This window comes from Haliotis cracherodii, unplaced genomic scaffold, assembly GCF_022045235.1.
Source record: "Haliotis cracherodii isolate W230 unplaced genomic scaffold, xgHalCrac1.p SCAF_30, whole genome shotgun sequence".
In the NCBI taxonomy this organism is placed as follows: Eukaryota; Metazoa; Mollusca; class Gastropoda; order Lepetellida; family Haliotidae; genus Haliotis; species Haliotis cracherodii.
In genome coordinates, this window is record NW_027266287.1 from 1,137,712 (window position 1) to 1,159,215 (window position 21,504).

At 40.4% G+C, this 21,504-nt stretch overlaps 1 protein-coding gene across 1 annotated transcript; it reads left to right on the forward strand.

Moving 5' to 3' along the window:
- The first annotated feature begins 9,381 nt into the window (after positions 1-9,381).
- On the forward strand, positions 9,382-16,415 carry LOC139477056 (uncharacterized). Its single transcript, XM_071259616.1, has 6 exons — positions 9,382-9,427; positions 10,589-11,752; positions 13,099-14,319; positions 15,163-15,219; positions 15,891-15,972; positions 16,262-16,415. The coding sequence occupies exons 1-6, from the start codon at positions 9,382-9,384 to the stop codon at positions 16,413-16,415; spliced, it is 2,724 nt and encodes a 907-aa protein (XP_071115717.1).
- The last annotated feature ends 5,089 nt before the right edge of the window (positions 16,416-21,504 follow it).

Sequence of the window (21,504 nt, forward strand, 5' to 3'; positions counted from 1 at the left end):
TGGTCGGCTCGGAATCAGTATACTGTGTCTGATTGGGGTATTTATGTTATACTGCGGCATGGTATCTCAGTGAGCTAGCATTATAAATCGGCATCAGTCCGGACTAGTACAAGCAGCCACCCACACACATTCACACACGTGCATGCACGTCGCTATATAAGTGCAATAATCTTGGACGCGACGTTAAACCCCATTTCACCTCACCTTCACGTACAAGCTGTCTACAGAATGTGTTCTAAACGCACCAAGACATTCTTAGTCCTCGGTGGTGTGTGGTGTTTTATTTTTTCATATCATTTTTGCCATAAACAACGGAGCCGTAGTCAAGTTTTTCAGAAAGTCAACAATGACACCTTAACCATTATGAAATGTCAGCAGGTTGGCTGCGGTGAGGTGAGGTGAGGTGAGGTGAAATGGGGTTTAACGTCCAAGATTATTGCACTTATATAGAGACGTGCTAGCCCACTGAGATACCATGCCGCAGTTTAACATGGATACACCACTCATGCAAAGTATGACTCAGAGCCGACCAGTCCTTGTTTTATGCCCTTAAAGGCCAGCGCCAGGCAGGGTAACAACAAATACCATCTATTAACGTCTTTTGGTATGACGCGACGGGGATCGAACCACTGATCTCCAGGTAGACAATCTGCCCACTAGACCACGGAGGCGGTCGGTTGGTTATGGCTAATGGCGCACCATTTTAGTGACTTTATTAATTATATTCATTATTTAATTCGGTTTTTTTTATTTATTCATGAAAAATGAATACAAAAACATGAAAAATCGTATTGGATACATGTGCCAACTATCGCTTTGCTGAGATGAAATAACAAAATTTACAATGCCCCCTGCTGATTGGTTGTTTTGTCCGCGGAGTTCGCGCATGCCTGTTTCCAGCACGTGCAAGTTGTCGGCAGCAGGGTCGCCTCCCCTGACGCTCCATCCCCACGTGCCGCTGTAACCATGGTGATAGCCCCAGCTGAACTGCTGGGCCGCGAACAGTCCGGCTCCTTTCTTCTGACTGAACTCACCGATGATGACAGGCTTGTCCAGGGCGTATTTTTTCGCCGATATCTGTGGAACGTTCATACTGAATCATATGTGTTGATACTGAATCATATGTGTTGATACTGAATCATATGTGTTGATACTGAACCATGTGTGTTCATACTGATTCATATGTGTTGATACTGAATCATATGTGTTCATACTGAATCATATGTGTTGATACTGAACCATATGTGTTGATACTTAACCATGTGTGTTCATACTGAATCGTATGTGTTGATACTGAACCATATGTGTTTATACTGAACCATATGTGTTCATACTGAACCATATGTGTTGATACTGAATCATATGTGTTGATACTGAACCATATGTGTTCATACTGAATCATATGTGTTGATACTGAATGATATGTGGTGATACTGAATCATATGTGTTGATACTGAATCGTATGTGTTGATACTGAACCATATGTGTTGATACTGAACCATATGTGTTGATACTGAATCATATGTGTTGATACTGAACCATATGTGTTGATACTGAACCATATGTGTTGATACTGAACCATATGTGTTGATACTGAACCATATGTGTTGATACTGAATCATATGTGTTCATACTGAACCATATGTGTTCATACTGAATCGTATGTGTTGATACTGAACCATATGTGTTGAAACTGAACCATATGTGTTGATACTGAATCATATGTGTTGATACTGAACCATATGTGTTCATACTGAATCATATGTGTTGATACTGAATGATATGTGTTGATACTGAATCATATGTGTTGATACTGAATCGTATGTGTTGATACTGAACCATATGTGTTGATACTGAACCATATGTGTTGATACTGAACCATATGTGTTGATACTGAACCATATGTGTTGATACTGAATCATATGTGTTGATACTGAACCATATGTGTTGATACTGAATCATATGTGTTGATACTGAATGATATGTGTTGATACTGAATCATATGTGTTGATACTGAATCGTATGTGTTGATACTGAACCATATGTGTTGATACTGAACCATATGTGTTGATACTGAACCATATGTGTTGATACTGAACCATATGTGTTGATACTGAACCATATGTGTTGATACTGAACCATATGTGTTGATACTGAATCATATGTGTTGATACTGAACCATATGTGTTGATACTGAATCATATGTGTTGATACTGAATGATATGTGTTGATACTGAATCATATGTGTTGATACGGAATCGTATGTGTTGATACTGAACCATATGTGTTGATACTGAACCATATGTGTTGATACTGAACCATATGTGTTGATACTGAACCATATGTGTTGATACTGAATCATATGTGTTGATACTGAACCATATGTGTTGATACTTAGATTACACGATGCACAGAACTTAAACATCAACAAACTGCCGACTTGCAATGGGGATAAACAATCGCTTCACATTTCAATCTCCGTTTGTTTTCAAATTATGGTAAATGATAAACACGTTTGTAAGACACATTCACTGTGGGCTTATCCCTAGCGTTCTGCGGGGGTTCGGACACACCAGGGTACAACAAACTAGCGGAATAAATGGAATGTCGAGTCGTACAAACGTTCAGCTTGTATAATCCAGTACCAAACCCCCTATGAAGAATCATAACGACTTATCATTGCCAAGTCACAGATTACAAAGACTTGTCTTCAGTGAAAAACTTTTGAATGACAAAAATGGTCGAGAAAATGACCACGTGTGGACCTGTAGTATTGTAGGTTCCAACAGCTTCAGTTTTCGCAGGACATGCAAATGACGTCACCTCGAACACTATGACGTCATGATGACTAAATATGCTAGGGAGCCGACAAGTCAGTGCCTAGCCAATCATGACTAATAATATTGAGAGATCCGTCACATCACAATGAATACAAACATTCACTACATGAAATCAAAAGCACATATAAATAAGTTGAATAAATGTGACTATGACCATAGAATACCACGGGAAGCTGCAATTTCTACAAAACCTTCCAGCCAAAATGAGAAAACTTTTAAGAAAACGTTGCTGTATTGTTTTAGGTGAACAACAGACTTGCATGTTAGTGAGATGGGTGCCACCTGTGGGACAGGATACGATCACCTTTCCGTGAACACCTCGTCTCATCACAGTTTGACACTCATTCATAAACCCATTCTGATGATGTAGTAGAAATGTCCAGACGAATACCCTCTATTCCTCCTCTGTTGTATCCAACTGACACTGTCAACCAAGGATAAAATGGGGACAAATGTTGGACAAAAGATAAGGTGCTAAATATGTTGCTAATATGGTTTTTTAAAACATTAGTCTTTAAGGCTGAAAGCAAGGCGCTGGCCATTTAATATTCGGAAAAAGGTTTCGGTCATGTTTGTGGAAATCAGGGTGACACTGAACAATATCGCAGTCACCCCAACAAGCTGTGAAGTGCCAACTCGAACGAGTTTTGGCCCTTTGACTGTGAAATTGGAATGTGGGAACTAAAGCTATCCCTGCTTCAAACATTATGTACATATATTATAAACTGTTTATAATGTGTATGTAGGTTAGTTTGAAAGAATCTATCACATTTATTGTCGATGGTATGATCATCGTCCCATGTTGTCGGGTTGTGATGACAGTCAAGTCACTGTGCCTGACACCCGATCCAATGTCGCCTCCTCAATGACCAAACACAGATCCCCACGGGGCAGTTGCTAACAACGAGGATACTGAGGATTACAGGCTGCCGTCGCATGGCACGAGTACTGTGCGGCCTCAAGCAACAAACACACATTTTTGTGCAAATTGTGTGAGTGGCAATTGTGTTGGACGGGACATGACTGCCATTTTCGTGAACACCTAATGTTATCAATGATTTTCAGTGATCCATATTTGTAGTTCCCACCCCTATTTTGCCTTTCACGACAATGGAATCTGTTTCGACGAATAATTGAGACTGGTTATTCTCTGGCGTTGACGTTACCTATTGACTTGGTTGATGGTTCTGCTGGTAGACTGAGGACCTCGAGGTCCTCCGTGAGCTCAGTGGCATTTCTCAGTTATGCTGACTCAGCTATTAAATGAATAATTATGTCTAGACATTAAAATTACACCCCAAAATATGTTTGCAAAACGAAATTATTTATTGAACGTTTTTCCTTACTAATAAGCCTAAAAATAAAACTGAACATATCGTTTTTAGTTTCAGCATAATCAGTATATGCGCTGTGGTATAACTTGATTGTCTTGTTTATCGATCACATGATTGTATGTTTTTTTACATGCCGCCGTTGCATGGCAGGAGGACTGCTGTGTGACGTTTGTTTGTGGCCTGCAGATATCATTGTCTACATTCAGGTGAGTTTCCTGCACTGTGGTCATTCGATCGTGGGTATGTATTTTCCTCGTTCGTGAACCCTCTTAACAGATCAGGGACGGTTGGGTAGCCCAGTGGTTAAAGCGTTAGCTCGTCACGCCGAAGTTCGATTCCCGACATGGGTACAATGTGTGTAGCCCATTTCTTGTGTTCCCCGCCGTGATATTGCTTGAATATTGCTAAAAATGCGGCGTAAAACGATACTCACTCACTCACTCACTCTTAACAGATCAGGGTATTCATCCTCAATCAATATTATACAAATAATTACTCTTGACCAAGGCAATATGCAAAACCATGAAACCGAGGACCCTACTTCTGAGATGGTCTGACAGGATCCGGCAGAGGCCCGGTCAGCAGCCGAGTGGGTCGGGTCCGAGGGTCCCTGGTTTCGAATATTGACCTTGTCAAGAGTAATCAGTCGTTTTGTTATACCGAAATTCACTTTAAAGTTCATGAAGCCTTTAAGCGTCCTGTTTCATTGTAGTATATTAGCTGTGAGTCGACACTCCGACATTGTGGTGACTTGACGTCACACCACTGCCACAGGCAAATCTGCATATCACGTGACCGGGCGTGTTTGTAAACGAACACGCTTCTTCTGAAATCAGAACAGACTGGTCTAATGCAAGGTCTATCGGAGCGCTTTACATGCAGTTTTGTGTACATATATATATAACTGCGACAGCGAGGTGCATGACAATATATCTGTACACATATATTTATAGTGGCCGTATCGCACGCTCTCACTAGGGCTTCGATAACAGCACGTGGAGTACAACCGACGTAAACAACAGACAACTACGCAAATGGAAATAGTTTTTAACGATTTAGGATATTTTCTCTATGAAAGTTCACCATTCTATGACATGTTTATCTTGATATGTAGACGTGTCAAAAATGAAACAGACGAAAAATATATGCAATATTTTGAATGGACAGTGTAACATATGACGCATCGCTGGCCGCATGGAACTCTGAATAGGAGAGTGCTACGAACCGAGAAATGATAGGACCAGTATCTTGTTTACTTCCAGACGAGTCAATATTCATCACGTGACAGGTCAATACTGATCTTTTGACGAGTCAGTGTTAGTCACATGATTTGGGGACCCGTGAAGATCCGATGTAGAATAGGTCTTCAGCAACCAATGATTGCTGTAAAAGCGACTATGCTTGTCGTAAGAGGCGACTAACGGGATCGGATGGTCAGGCTCGCTGACTTGGTTGATGCATGTCATCGATCCCAATTGGATCGATGCTCATGATATTAATCACTGGATTGTCTGGTCAAGACTCTATATTTACAGACCGCCGTCATAGAGCTGGAATATTGCCGAGTGCGGCGTAAAACAACCAACCAACCAACCAACACATGGTCTGGGGTTCTACAATGAAAGGTATCGTTCGTCACGTGGTACGGATTAACCAATGAAATTACTATTAGAATTAAAAGATTCTTCTATTCATGAGGGGGCACGGGTGGCCCAGTCGTCTAAGGCGCCGCCATTCGCTTTGCAGAGTTGCGTCCTTGGGCACGCCAGGAACCTATGATCGTGGGTTCGAATCCCGGTTCGCCCCGATTATGTTTCTAGGTTTGTCAGCACGATAACCATGCTCGTGGGTTTCACCGAAGTGGTAAACGTTTGAGACCTGCATCACTTCAGGCTTTCCTCTCACATTAAGTTGACATGCCGTGATATGACTTGAATACTGTTAAAAGCGGCGCTAATTCCAACTCACTCACTCACTCTTCTATTCATGAGGTTTTTTATACCTCATGGGTAGAAGAAGAATTTTGTAATTCCATTGGTTAATCCGTTACTTTACTTTTTGTTTTAATGTTTAACTGGCACGAAACGTATACCTACATCAATGAAGTGACCAAACACATATACGACAACTGATGTGGCTTCACACACAAGATCAACAGAGTCGGAGGAGCTTCAGAGCCAGACATGCACATAACGGCTGTCACTGTATACAATGCAAGCAGGTGTCCAATAGTCCCCTATTTTACTCGCGCTTCACTCTCAGATACGACTCAGTAAACGTAAACGCTTTTGGCAATATTCCAGCAATATCACAAATGGGGACACCAGAAATGGGCTTCGTACAGTGTTACCCATGTGGGGTTGATTCCAGACATGGAATACAAAGCCCATTTCTGGTGTAATATTCCTGGAATAGTGTTAAAAGCGGCGTAAACCCATACTCACTCAATATTATGACCATATATGATGAACTTGGTAATGAGTGGCCACATCGTCTACATCGTCTCAGGAGCGTCCCTCAGGCGTAACGTTGAAGCCAAATACCAGTTTGAAAATACTTCAAACTAATTTACTCACTAACTCTCATTTAAAAAGTATACAAAATAGCTGATGCAGCAGCACTTGAAGAGCGATTCAAGATCGGTTTTCGTATTGAACATGAGTTTCCCTGCTTGGGTTTGGATTAGGGTTTGTTACAAAAGAATGTAAACGTTATGATGAACATGATTGATATTCTACACATATTCTAGTGCTATATTAGTTTGGTTTGAAATGGGTTTTTTGTTTCCTTCCATGTTGAGTGTTCAGATGGTGTTTTAGATACCAAGGGACTTAACTCTTGTTAGACTCTGGTCACACGAGCCGAGTGCAGGCCGATTCAAGTGTATTTTGTTTATGTGCTAAATGGTATTTACAGTGATAAACACGAGCGTACTGGTTCAAGGCACGTGTCTTAATGTTGCGAAAAATTATACTTGTCACATCCGGTGTGTAATGGACACTATGGAAACACATCACTTTCGCCCACTTTCCCAACGTCAGTACCATTGAGGTATTGAATGAATGGCTAACAACGTTAACAACCACCCACGTCGTTGGAATATATCAGATGAGCAACAGGAGTGAGTGAGTGAGTGAGTGTGTGAGTTGAGTGGGTGAGTGAGTGAGTGAGTGATTAAGATGGTGAATGAGTGGGTGAGTGAGTGAGTGAGTGAGTGAGTGAGTGAGTGGATGAGTGAGTGAGTGAGTGAGTGAGTGAGTGAGTGGATGGGTGGGTGGGTAGATGAGTGAGTGAGTGAGTGAGTGAGTGAGTGAGTGAGTGAGTGTTGCCAGTTGTGCAATGGTACTACAAACACATATAGAAACATACCATTGTCATATCAATAAATCTGTCAAATGAACAAGTTTATTTTCAAGTCATGATTAACAATTTTAGGTGCATGTTCATACACGGTGCACAAATTGTATACTTGCGTGTTTGTTGGGGCCATGGTATCACACTCATGTTTGTTTAACCGTAAATAACGTTTATGAAATGCTACGGAAATCAACGTCTATACTGCAAACAGGAGTAGTGCAAAAAAAGTTGCTTGTCATTTTAATGTTTATCTTAAAAGGGGGCATGGGTGGCCCAGTCATCTAAGGCGCCGCAATTCGCAATGCAGAGTTGCGTCCCTTTGGCACGCCAGAAACCTATGATCGTGGAACATTCACACAAGCCACTTTCACCTGCTACATTTTTTCAGTACTGATTCAAAAGCTAACTCACCGTTGTGTCGTCACTAGTCATGCTTATTCCTCCCTCGTTCCTTACTATTATCAACATCATCCTTACAGTGTTCCCTACCACACTTTTCTGTCACAAAAATCACCCGACGAATTATTAAATACCATATCATTCGTGCGTACTCGCGAGTTAGACGTCTGACCTATTAGACCCTTTTCGTTCATTTCCGTTACGTCATAGGCACGACCAGGAACATTTGCACTAAGTTTAACAGTGTGGACATAGTTCAGTCGGTTAGCTGTCGGGCTCACAATCAGAAGGTCGCGGGTTCGCGTTCGACGGATTCTCAAAAAACTGGTTGCTTGTCTTGAGACATGTGACCTACGGCAGAGATCGTCCTCACGAGAAATTGTAGTACTGTATTCTAAAGGTGCTCTCATGACTGCCTTATTGTGTGTGGCTAGGTCTATTCGGAGACCATTTTGTGATGTGTGCCAATCAGGACCAATGAATAACCTGATAAAATTTTGGTGCACGTGAACCATTATTATCTTCCCCTCGTTTCGTTTCGGTAACTGCATGGCTTGAAATTTCAAATACACCAACATGTCGACATACATGCTATAAAATTAACCTTTCCCGTATACTTCCCCGTTTCCATGGCGGGGAAGAATTGAACATTAATTTACACACATTATTAAAATGTTCTACTGTTCTCCTTTGTACACAGCGATATTATGGCATGCTTACCAATGACTCTTGTCAGCTTCCCAGACAAAGACTTTACACACACCCAATGGCGGTCGACAGATGCAGCACCTGTCAGTGAAGGGAGATAACCACGGCAGTCATTGTGTGTGGCTTGGTTTATTGAGATCATTTTGTGATATATGCCAATCAGGGCCTATGAATAACCTGATACGATTAGGGTGCACGGGAACCATTATTATCATACCCTTAAGGGTGAAGCGGTGTAATCGAGTGGATGAAGCGGCTGATTCACAGCCTGATTTATGAATATATGAAGTTAATTCAGTGTGTTCACCCCGACTGTTGAAATGCTCAACCGTTCACTGCGTTTACTGCAAATTGCCAGTAGTGAGACGACAGGGCTACCAGTCATAATAAGTTATGAATAGATGTACATGTATGCGATGAGTCACGATGAACGGTCAATCAACAGTAGCTCGACATTCATAATCAAGATTGTTGGGCTATATAGAACACCATATCTGCAGTTATCATAACAGCTTGTGTACGTTGAAAGCCGATCATTGGGTTATTTTAAACCAGGAAGCAATAGGCTAAGGCAGTAAATTTGAGTCGGTATGAATTCTCACTTTCTTCCTCGCTGCTTCTGAGAGTGTCTACGATAGATTTCAAACCACCTACCCGTGCTTGGCTGCACAGAACATTGTTACCGAGGGGAACTGTCGAGTGCTGGTCGTGTGTTCGGATGTGTTGCAAGGATGATTGACAAGATGTTCCCTTTGGCGCTGCTCCTTCTGGCAATACATTGTGTCAGTGGTAAGTAAGGCCATGTAGCTCATCTGAAAAATAGAACATGCTCCTGTAAACTTTGAAACGAAATGACAGAGCAGAACTAATATTCAAGAAAGATATTCACTGAAATTTAAATGTGAATTGAATTTAATTTAATGTATCATCATACTTTGTGCATAATTGTCTGCGTTTTAAACTAATTTGTTTTGCGAAAGTGCAAAAATGTGAGCGTCCAAGTGCAACTACTAATATCACCTTTTCACCTGGTTAGATTTCGCCCCAGCAAAGTCGTATCAGTGGATCGGATGGTCAGACACTGGTTTATCTTTTTCAGACTCTTTTCGATTCAGATTCAGATCATTTACAGGCTGCTGTTTCAGATTTCAGATTTGGTAAAAAACATAACTTTGCATTAAATCTTATTCAATGTCACAGGAACTTTTGTTGTTCAGTATATCTAGTTTGACATGTGCTAGCTAAAACGTGTTTGTTATGCAAATTTTGTGGCGGGTGGTACTGATAGGACAGGACATGCGTGCCCTTTTTGCTTAAACCTGGTGTCTTCACTGGGGTTTTTCCTTTAAAGAGCCCAGTGAAATCTGTTATGGCAGATAATTGAGACTCGTTATTCTCTGGCGTTGACGTTATATAACTAAAGATCAATTGGGAGGATCAATATACGTAGCGAGTTTGTCATGTAATATCATTGTAGGGACTAATTAGATTTAGTTATTAAACATTTCCGAAGTCGTATTTTGATTTTTATCTGGTCAAAAGTCCTTCTTGATTCATTGTGTCCAAAATAAATATTGGTTTTGACAGTGAGTAAATGTTGTTTACCACCGCAGTAAGCATACATTAATCAAAAATATCACACTGGGTTGTACATAATCGAATCTGGACCAGGCAAACACGTGATGGATATTACGAGCTGAGGCACAATATAGTCGGGGCGCGATGGATCACTATTACCCAAGTCATCGATCCTTGTCTGTTGTACACAGAGATTACTGGGACCACTTCTATCCTGGAGTCATATCGGGTTATTTATTTCCAAGCGCCTTGGTTACACATGTTTCATTTTATCCTACTTCGTTTTATCCTTTATTGGTTCTTTGAGCACCTCCTTCTGTACAGGATGGTTGGAATATACGCGGCTTTGTCATCTTGTTTTAACTTCAACAGGTGAAGACTTCTTGGCAGTTGTGGCATACAAGACGAGATTCACCTATGTGATTGCTACGGCTGGAGAGAATGGAGGTCTGGTAGAGATACAGTATCCACACTTCGGGTATAGAACATCCCAAGCATTTGGATCATTCAGCTCTAGGTCGTTTTATATTGATGCTAAAATGAAGATTGAAAGTTCTATTGAACCCATGGCCATTATTATAAGTGCCAGCGATGCTGATATGCAAATAACGGTTACTGGTGATACTAGGTTCTCTCCCCTACCAATATCTGCACTAGGAACCAAGTACATAGTGCCCTCTGATGTTGAGTATACTTTGGAGTATCAGAAACTACTTGTGGTTGCAACACACAACCAAAGCACCGATGTGGAGATAAATTTGAGAATTGTACAAGGGTATGTAGTAAACGTGAACGGTCAATACTACGATAACGGCGATAGTGTTTCCATTGGCCTCGGTTCCTATCAAACACTGACGATACTCACCCAGTATGATATCAATGGAACTGTGATCAGTGCGAAGGAAAGCATAGCCGTCTATGCTGGGATAATTTACAACAACACATATACAGCATATGATCAACTACTTCCTGTCAAACATTACGGCCAAGAATTTGTTGTTGCTGTTGATACTCCTGCAAGATATAGCCAACTTCAGGTGACCACAGAGCAAAGTGACACGCAGATCAAGTTCAATAGTGGAGCAGCAATTTCCCTTGTCGAGAAACGTTTCTATCAGCGACCGCTGTACAGGAGTCTTCATGTAAGTGCCACGCGACCGGTTATGGTGACACTAATTAGACGAGATGGCGTGAAGAGTGTCTTTGCTACTATTCCACCTGTGCAATCGTATGTCAATAACACATTCGTGTATGTGCAGCAGAGCGGTCTTAAGATTTGTACCCAGAAGACAGCTTCAGTTGTGATTCAGAAAAAGCACCAACACAGCATTTCGGTTGACTGGGAGGAAATGTCAGGCAGTGGATACAAAGTAGGAACTGTAACATCGGCAGTTATATACGGATCATATACCTTCATTTCCTATGACCACCCTTTTACAGTCCTTACATATAATACTAGATCAAATGACTATTTCTATTATTACTTTTACCGATACAGCTTCTCACTGGAGGAAGCAGCAGCAAAGCCTTTCCGAGGTATGTATATTACGCTGTATTAAAATGTCCAAAGCAATTTCTTAATTTGACATGTACTGTATTATCAATATTTGATAGTTAATCATAAGCACATTCTTACGATAGAGTCGGAATTGTAAAGTTTCCTTTCAGTAAATATTTCATATCATTATTATCTTTTATTCTGTATTAAGCTGTTGTGCACCTATTTTCCTGATGAGGAGTAACAGTTCATACATGTAATTTGCTACAGAGAAAGTGTGAATCCAGATGAAAATACAATAAAAGAGACAGAGCCCTTTCCATAATCAAAAGAAATATCTGCTAAAATCAGAGTTCATTGTATGATTCCAGCTATATCATAAGCATGGGGATCCTCTGTACCCTCGTTTGACAGCTCCTGTTTGACATAACATAGGAGGAACAGAGGGTATTCGTCTAAAGGTTTCTTTTGGCAGATGCTACTGTACGATTATTGTAAGAGGTTTGTCGCATTATTTATATAAGTGAATAAAAGTGACAAACCTTTTTCCATAATCATAAGAAACCATAGGAGCCCACTGTAGATTTCCGACTATGTCATAAGCATGTGTTCATGAATGACTACCAAATGGTGATGACTCCAGGTGTTCGCGAAAAGGTTAGCGTTTCCTGCTCCCCCTTTGGTATCCATCATAAACACATGCAAAGGTAAGTCAATTGTCCATCTGAAAAAAACCAGGATCGTATGGTTCAAGTCAAAATAGAGAATTGCATCAAATATCAATTTTGGCATTGACACGGCTAATTTGGAAATGTCTTTCACATCAGTACCATAAACTTTTGGAAGCTTCACTGAAGCCTTGAATGTTTTAACCCTGATCAGACAACTTTAAATCAAAAGCCGTGTGATGCTCTTTGAAACCTGTTGTCTCAAAAGTTGTGAAATGTGGACACGAAAGACCCTGACGCTGATGGAATTTTGCTCGACATAAAGGGAAAGTTGACTATTGGAAAATTGAAGTCTTCCTTCTTGTCATAGTTTTGTGGATTTTTTTGTCACTCTGAACCCTTATGCATAGATCTAAATATGAGACAGTTTCATAGGTCTCTTCAATCTAGAGCAAATCAGTTATGTCGTTAGCTTTACAATGAAACACTTCATAAAGTGCACTGATAACAGTCATGCACTTTTGTATGTAACATTTTGTGATGCTTGGATGCGAGTCAAAGAGAGGTAGAGATAGTACCAAAGGTCAGAGACCCTTTTCACCATCAGTCGGTTCTGGTTGTTTTATTGAAAAATCCAACTGCATATGAAATGCTATGCTAACACATTTTACATGATAAGTCATATTTGACAGCCCTTCCTGTTTTTTCCTGAGTAGGTGTGTATTTAGGACGAACATACCTGATGGCACTCCCAAGTTTTCAACACACCCCTTTAATACTTGCATCAGCTGGAGAGGAAGGAGGACAATGGCAGGTACAAGATCCGTACACAGGGAAGATCTGGTCTCGACAAGTCAAACCATTCAACACTGACAATTTCTACCCCCAATATTCTATAAACACAACAAATGGTATTCAAAATAAAACTATGCTTGTCCATGTAGAGAGTGTTGATATTCGGATCAGAGGACTCAGCGGCTTCACTCGTTTCTTTCCACTCCCCATCTCCGCTTTAGGGACAAAATACGTCATGTCCTCTTGCCATCCTTCTGGTGGCTACATGTCTTTAATGGTGATTGCCACACACAGCAAGAAGACGAATGTGGATATCACATTTAGACTGGACAGTAACGTAACTTATGACAACAAAACGTACACTCATGGAGACACGCTCAGCCTCACACTAATGGAGTATCAAGTTTTCACAATCAACAGTTCATCTGATCTCACTGGAACAGTAGTAGCTGCCGAAGAGACTATCGCCGTCTACAGTGCGACATATACAGCTTCTTATTACATTAGTCTGATTGCCTATGAACAACTTCTCCCGAACATCCATCATGGACATGAATATGTTGTTGCAATTCGTGATAATAGTCCGGAAGAGTATCACAGTTCCCTGCCATACCAGCTCCAGGTCGTCACCGACCACAGTGACACTCAGATCAGGTTCAATGACGGCTCTACAGTATCTGTTGGTGACACAAGGGTGTACAAAAAGCGTTATGGACCCCGTACGCATCTCTACTTCAACACCACACATCCAATTATGACAACACTGTGTATTGTTTCAGGACCTGGCGGGATCTTCGAGCAAGGTTTGTTCACAGTCTTACTACCCGTTACATACAACTCAAAGCAAAGTACACTAAGTTCACTTGGCCATGATGTTACTTTACAAATACTGACAGACAAAGGAAATAACAAAGTGAACGTTGAACGTCTCTACGGATCTACAGTGAACAATATTTACGTGGAATGGACACTGATCCCAGGGACAAGATATAAAGTAGGAACATGCACAGTAACTGATTACTCCATGCGTGATTTCTCTGGATCTGTGTTCATCCACTCAAATACCTCCTTCAGTGTCCTGGGATACAGTTATTATTACATCGACAATGGAGGCTTCAGTTTTAAATTGCCAAATCCTACACGTAAGTATAACTAAGTTTAATTCTTCTTTTTTCAAAGAAATTGAATTGTTACCTTAATTGTGATTGATGTATGGTTGTGTATGAAATAAATGACTTTTTTATAATTGGTAGACAAAAATGTGATAACTGAGATTGTTAGTGGCTGTATCCTCAAAGGGGGTTGAAGTAGTGTAAAGGGATTGTCCCCTGGAGAGGGGATATAAGACCACAGTCATTCAAAGTAGATTTATTCCTACCACGTTAATAATCGTAGAATACGTGTTCTTTAAATGTTCGGCTTAATGTGCCAATAATTTGCTAACACCTGAAGGGATGATATAAATACCGCTGAGGCCCATGCAGGTAGAAAAAGTACTGTAAGTCCCCATGGTCCCTAATATGGTGATCCGCCTTCAGTTGCTGGTGATCTTTTGCCCGTTTTTATATTGTGTAGTTGAATGATAGTTTGTGTTATCATGCTCTCAAACCAGTTTTACTGTCCTTCGACGATATCATTTTATACAGTCTAAATATACTTCTCATTATTGCATAATTTTTTGGGATTAAATATTACCGATTTGACGTACAATTTTAACTCATTCACTCACGTAAGTATAGCCACAAAGCCATTTATGTCAGTGTACATACTAGATATTCGTGATAAAAACGTTTGCAGGACAATGAATGGAAGATTTACTCCAAATATCAAAACATATCTTGGGCTTGTTTACTTTTTATGATTCATCCGAGATTCGCTGTTTTTTTACGAAAATCAGGAAAAAGGAATTAAAGAAATATGTTGCATTTATATTGGCAGTCATGGTATCAACTCAGTATCAATTAATATTTGCTCATATTTTTCAGAGACGACACCAACGAATAGTGGTCAAACACCTCTGCAAGGTCCGCTATTTAATGACAGTAAGTGACTTGTATAAGTAGAACCTCTGTCAATGTACAACCATTGTGTTACATATAATTAGCGACATTAAAAAACTCAGTTTTAGGTTCAGACCAATGTGCATCAATTCACACGTATACGTTCCTTCAGGAACATGTTGGTGTGAGTTATCGTTATGGAACTATTTGTTGCTGTCAACAGTTGCTTCAACACAAGTGTGAACACCCTAGAACCTGATGCATGCCACCAAACGTGGGGTCATTGACATGAAAATATATTAAATGAGCCTGGGACGGAGAGTGCAACTGCACATGGGTGCACAGATATCAGTCAAGTACTGTTGTGTTTCCGTAATGTCCATGGCGTTGTCCTTTTTACATTCACAATTTGTTCATTCTATGATTGAGTGAACAGTATCTCTGTCAAATCACAGACTGGCAGCTTGGGGTGGGAGGAAAACCCGAAGTGATACAGTCATAGAGGTTAAACACTTTGAGGAAACTACATTCTATGAACATACTTGACATCAATGAAATGTACAGAAAATATATTTTAAAATGTTTTTAGAGACATTAAGCTTTGTATGTAAGTGATGTCCATTCTAGAACAAAACCCCAAAGACTTTTGGTGACGGATAACTATAAAGTTTTCAAAGTTTAGTTTGTGGTATTGATTTGTTATTTGCTTCCAGACGCTGCGATGATTGTGGGAGTGTGTTGTGGGATGATCATTGTGTCCCTGCTGGTCGGTTTCATCGGATATGTTCTCTATGTGTAAGTATTACATCCTGTTGTGGTTGTCTGTGTGGTGGGTGGTATGGGAGTGAGACACAAAGTAGGCAGACTGAAACAAATCGCGTTCGGAGACGTCTTGTGACAAACCCACAACTACCTTCAATCTGTCCTAGTGCCTTCAACCACTTTGATGCAGTTTTCCTTTGGAATGATTAACTACGAACAATTAAACCATAATAACATCACAGCATTGTTATCAATCCTTTTTTTGACAGAGAAAATGATTAAATTTGCTCGTCATTTTGAAGGACGTCGTCGTTTCTTGCAGGCGCAGGAAGATGAAATCATCTAAGGATGATTGCACACAACGTCATCCGGCTCCACCGACACAAACAGAGAGTTCTCTGAAGGCTCCTATCTCCCAGCGCAGTAACATATACATGGAGCTAGATAGAAGAAACAGCCCAGAGAATTATCGTTAACATCAGCGACAATGCAGAAAACAGCCAAGCATAAAAATAAGTTGATATCTTTGTAGTTCTCTTGACTGTAAGTCATGGAAGTGTAGATGTATTTCGCGACGTGTCGTAGTGTGTTTCTTATTAACATAGTCTTTTCGACATTTCTTCTGAAGGCGCATGAAACCCATATGATTAGAGTCATGTCTCTGAAATATATGAACTACTTCTGACATATATGTAATATACATATGTATGTGTGTGTGCACACTAATACTATAGATGTTGTCCTTTCACTGTATACCTTGTACTCTTCATGAAATGGGGGAAATAAAGAAGATCTATCTATCTATGATTAGAGTCATGTCTCTGGAATGTGTTCACAAATTTCGAATCCCATTTCAAAGTGTCAATATTTCTGAATGTACCCTTTATTTGTTTGGTATATTTTGGTGTTTGCCCCGCTACGACCTTTGATCTTCGCCACAGTTATCTCCCTTTCTGGTTTGTGACGCTGTATTTTATGACATCAGCATGTTGACCCTAAAATTTGATCACATGTCTTTTCGCTATATATAGCCACATCGTGTTACTGGTCTGCTAAATACCTTAGCTTATGATCTTAATTTCACTCCCAAGCATATCAAAGTATGTTATATGCTTCATGTATTCACTTTCATCCACATGCACACAGGTGCACACTCTTCCATTCATACACACACCCGTATTCAACTTTGCAGAGTGTCCCTAAGTTACACTCATTAATATAATGATACACTCTGTAATAATTTAACTCATACCATTTGTCATACCATTTGTGATACGCAATAACCATAACGACAACACGTGGCCTTGCTGCCAAACAAACACTTGCGCTTGTTAATCGTTTTTCAAATGACGTCATATTATGACGTCATATATATGACGTCATTTTACAAACACTCACTTCGCCATCTTGTAACTCCGTACAATACGCTGTATATTTAGAAAACAGTTATCATCCCTTTCCTTGCTCTTGTCGCAACTTCATGCACATTGCATCTTAAACGTCAAATACTATAAATGTTGTTAGTGTTTATCACTGATAAGTGTCTTATATTATTACATCTCGTCAGGTGTGGCAAGGTTTGGACGGAAGCTGGACCGATTAGGTTTCGCTCGTATGCTCGGTTGCCTGCCTGTACAGTGGGAGCCCATTCCAGCCCTCATGCTTCCGTGGGTGGACACAAATGCATATAGCTCATCAGCTGTACAGGAGAGGGCACATGGTTTTCACTGCTGCTGGGAGTTATCTCCCTTTGCTCGATCTAGGTCCCGTCGCTGCTTTCCACAACGTGGCCTTTTGTATCTAAACAATCTCTTCTGTTGACTGCCTCCGTGGTTTAGTGGACAGAGCGTCTGCCCGGAGACTGCCTCCGTGGTTTAGTGGACAGAGCGTCTGCCCTGAGACCGCCTCCATGGTTTAGTGGACAGAACGTCTGCCCGGAGACTGCCTCCATGGTTTAGTGGACAGAGCGACTGCCCGGAGACTGCCTCCATGGTTTAGTGGACAGAGCGCCTGCCCTGAGACCTCCTCCGTTGTTTAGTGGACAGAGCATCTGCCCTAAGACCTCCTCCGTGGTTTAGTGGACAGAGCGTCTGCCCGGAGACCACCTCCGTGGTTTAGTGGACAGAGCGTCTGCCCGAAGACTGCCTCCGTGGTTTAGTGGACAGAGCGTCTGCCCAGAGACTGCATCCGTGGTTTAGTGGACAGAGCGTCTGCCCTGAGACCGCCTCCGTGGTTTAGTGGACAGGGCGTCTGCCCTGAGACCTCCTCCGTGGTTTAGTGGACAGAGCGTCTGCCCGGAGACTGCATCCGTAGTCTAGTGGACAGAGCGTCTGCCCGGAGACTGCATCCGTAGTCTAGTGGACAGAGCGTCTGCCCGGAGACCGCCTACTAAGCTTTCTGGACAGGACAGACTTATCACCGAATGTGTAACAAGAGCGACCATAATAGATATCTTTTAAGACTACTAATTGATATGCACATTTGTGCATTACGTAAGTTCCTAATTTCTAAGTCTTGTAATCAAACAGATTCGCATTTATATATTAAAATGATTTGATAAAAAAAATTAAATCGACTAGATGATCCGGGATCAAAATTTGCAACCTCAATCATAAATGTCGAAAAATATGTGAACATCGAGTTCATGAAAATAATAAAAATATTGACTGGGTGTACATTTGCAACTCTGTTGAAGTTCGCCAGTCTGCATACCATAGTTGAGAAGAGAAAAGGGAGAAGATTTGTCGGGCTAGGGAGATTTATGTCTGAAGGTGATCCTGAGTGAGCCTTATCTTAAAGTAAACAGACTTGGCCAAAACGCGATATATGAGTTGAAAATCGATATGTGAGTTGAAGTGAATACTGTTTCTACTCAGTCACACAAACAAACAAGTAAAGAGAAGTGTACCCTGGACTTATATGTTGTTATTTATCTTGTGGCGCAGTCGATTCAGCTCGTCAGGGCAGGTTCATCAACAAGAAGAAAGTTACACCAAGGGATTCGGTAAACATTCTCCACGACACACATAATGTAATAATGACAGACGTGGGTCAGACTCAGAAGTTGGGTACAACACGTTTATTGGCAATCAAGGAGCTAGCGTCATAGATTACATTATCTGTTCATCTGGGTTGTTTGACGTATGTTGTAATTTCAACATAGTTTCACGCACGGAATCCTCTCATCTTCCTGTCCTTGCTAGCTCAAATACTTCTGTGCAGACTGACCCCGTGCAAGCCCATAGTAATAAGAAGGCTTCGACGTGTGTTTGGGTCAACGATAAAGCTTGCCAATTTATGAACAACTTGTTGATCAGTGAATGCTATTCTTTATCAGAAAAGGCTGTTGACGAAGTGTCAGACAATATAGATAAAGACAAGTGTCAGAGGCCTTGTAGGCGGCAGCAAGTGATATGAAAAGAGTGAGTGAGTGAGTAGGGTTTAACGCCGCTTTTAACAGTATTCCAGTCATATCGCGGCGTGTCAGCTTAATGTGGGAGGAAAGCCCGAAGTGATGCAGGCCTCAGACGTTTACCACTTCGATGAAACCCACGAGCACGGGTATGGTGCTGACAAACCTAGAAGATAAGAAAAGAGCCTATACGTTTAACACATGTAGTCTTTAACAGTGGTTTGACCGTGAATGTGAGCTACTTAAAAAAGAATGATGTAAATATTTAAACAATTTTAGGATATAGGATAATAACTCATTATATGAGTATGATTATATTAGAAATAAATATAACAGTGTATGCAGAGAAAAGAAAGCGCTTTTTTCAAAGGGAAGCAAAAACACTTGTACATTGTATACGCGATTCTAAACAATTTTGGACCACTCTTAAAGGGCTAAATACTAACTGTTATTCACAAAACAATATTCCAATTGATGATAGATTTAACTATTTCAAGGATCTGTGACGTTAAACTTTAACTTACTCAGTAACTCAAGAATCTATTTTCAACCTCTATGGAGAACAAGGAAAGATGTTTTGATATCGACGAATCGAATGCATTTTTTAACTCTTTTTTGCCAGCTAACTTAAGATATTCTTGAATCACCTGCAACAAGAAATGAAATTTCAGAAAGCAAATTTAAAAGGAATACAGCAGCTGGAGAAGATTCCTCCCGATTCCTAATTTTTTTAAATATCCATCTGAAATTCTCATCACCTGGCTTGAAATGCTGTTTAACGTTATGCTTGAAAAGATATTTTTATTTCCAGAACAGTGGACTTTGGAGATTGTAATTCCTTTACACAAACAGGGATCAACTAATGATACCAACAATTATAGGGGTATAACTCTTTTGAGTGTTTTCGGTATGATTTTTACCAGTATTATACACAAACGTTTAGTATTTTGGACCGATTCCTTTAATAGCATAGATGAAGCACAAGCTGGCTTCAGGAATGGATACTCCACAATTGAGTTTGTATATTGCAGAGATATTTAGCACGAAAAGGAGAAAAAATATTTGCGATATTTGTTGATTTTGCCAAAGTGTTTGACTCCGCTAACAGAAATACCAGATCGTTTCATACATAATTTATGACGAAGGCTAAAAGGTGTCTTTTCAAAAGTGGTACTCTTGACTATGTTTACACAATAAGTTAAATCATGACTCTTATTTTAAATCATGCATTCTTACTGAATAATATCTTTTGGACATAAATGTCAAGAAACTCCGAACGGCACTTTCCCGTTTCGGATGTAGTTCCCATGATCTTCTAATAACAAAGGGTAGAGACGAAGCGATATCAAGGGAAAACAGATTGTGTAAATATTCCATGCTATTGAAGATAAATATCCTGTTTTGCTGGTCTGTCCATTGTATGCAAATATCAGAAAAGAATACATACATAAATATTTTTATCTGAATCCTAGAATAGACAAATTTTATATCCTCGTGTCATCTCAACCTGAAACAGTCACAAAATATCTTGCAATGTATATATACCATGCAATGAACATCAGATCCTCTGCATCATAGATGTGATACTATTTACGATGTATTTATTCCTATTGCACTTATTGCTACTATATGTATATATTTACTATGCCTTTTCAGTACTGCAAATAAAACATTGAAGTTTACTGTGTCCAGTGTGCTCGACTCAACCCCACTGTGGTAAACCGTAACCTATTCAGTAAGAAAAAATGTAAACCTTCCCCTCGCAGTGATCTTTACCTAAGTACACTGTTTAGAGACAATACCTCAGACGCCGGACCTTGCCAAAGAAGAAAGGCGTTCTACCACTATCCCCTGTGGGAGCCCAGGAACGTGTAAGAATTTGGAAACATGTGGGTTACCACGTCTTGGAGGAAGGTAGTCTGGTAATTGAGGGCACTGGTTGCAGGAATAGTGTTCCTGTGTCAATACACCACTTCGACCCTTACTTCACCCGGATGGAAGGTAAAATGGCCCGGTTCTATTATTAGCTGGTCATGCCAAGCCCTGTGCATTCTTGGTTTGCCCAAATTTGATTTCTTCAACGTTTATATTTTAGGGTCAAGGCCTAATAGTTTGTTGAACGTCGATACCTATTGTCTGTAAACAAATCAAAA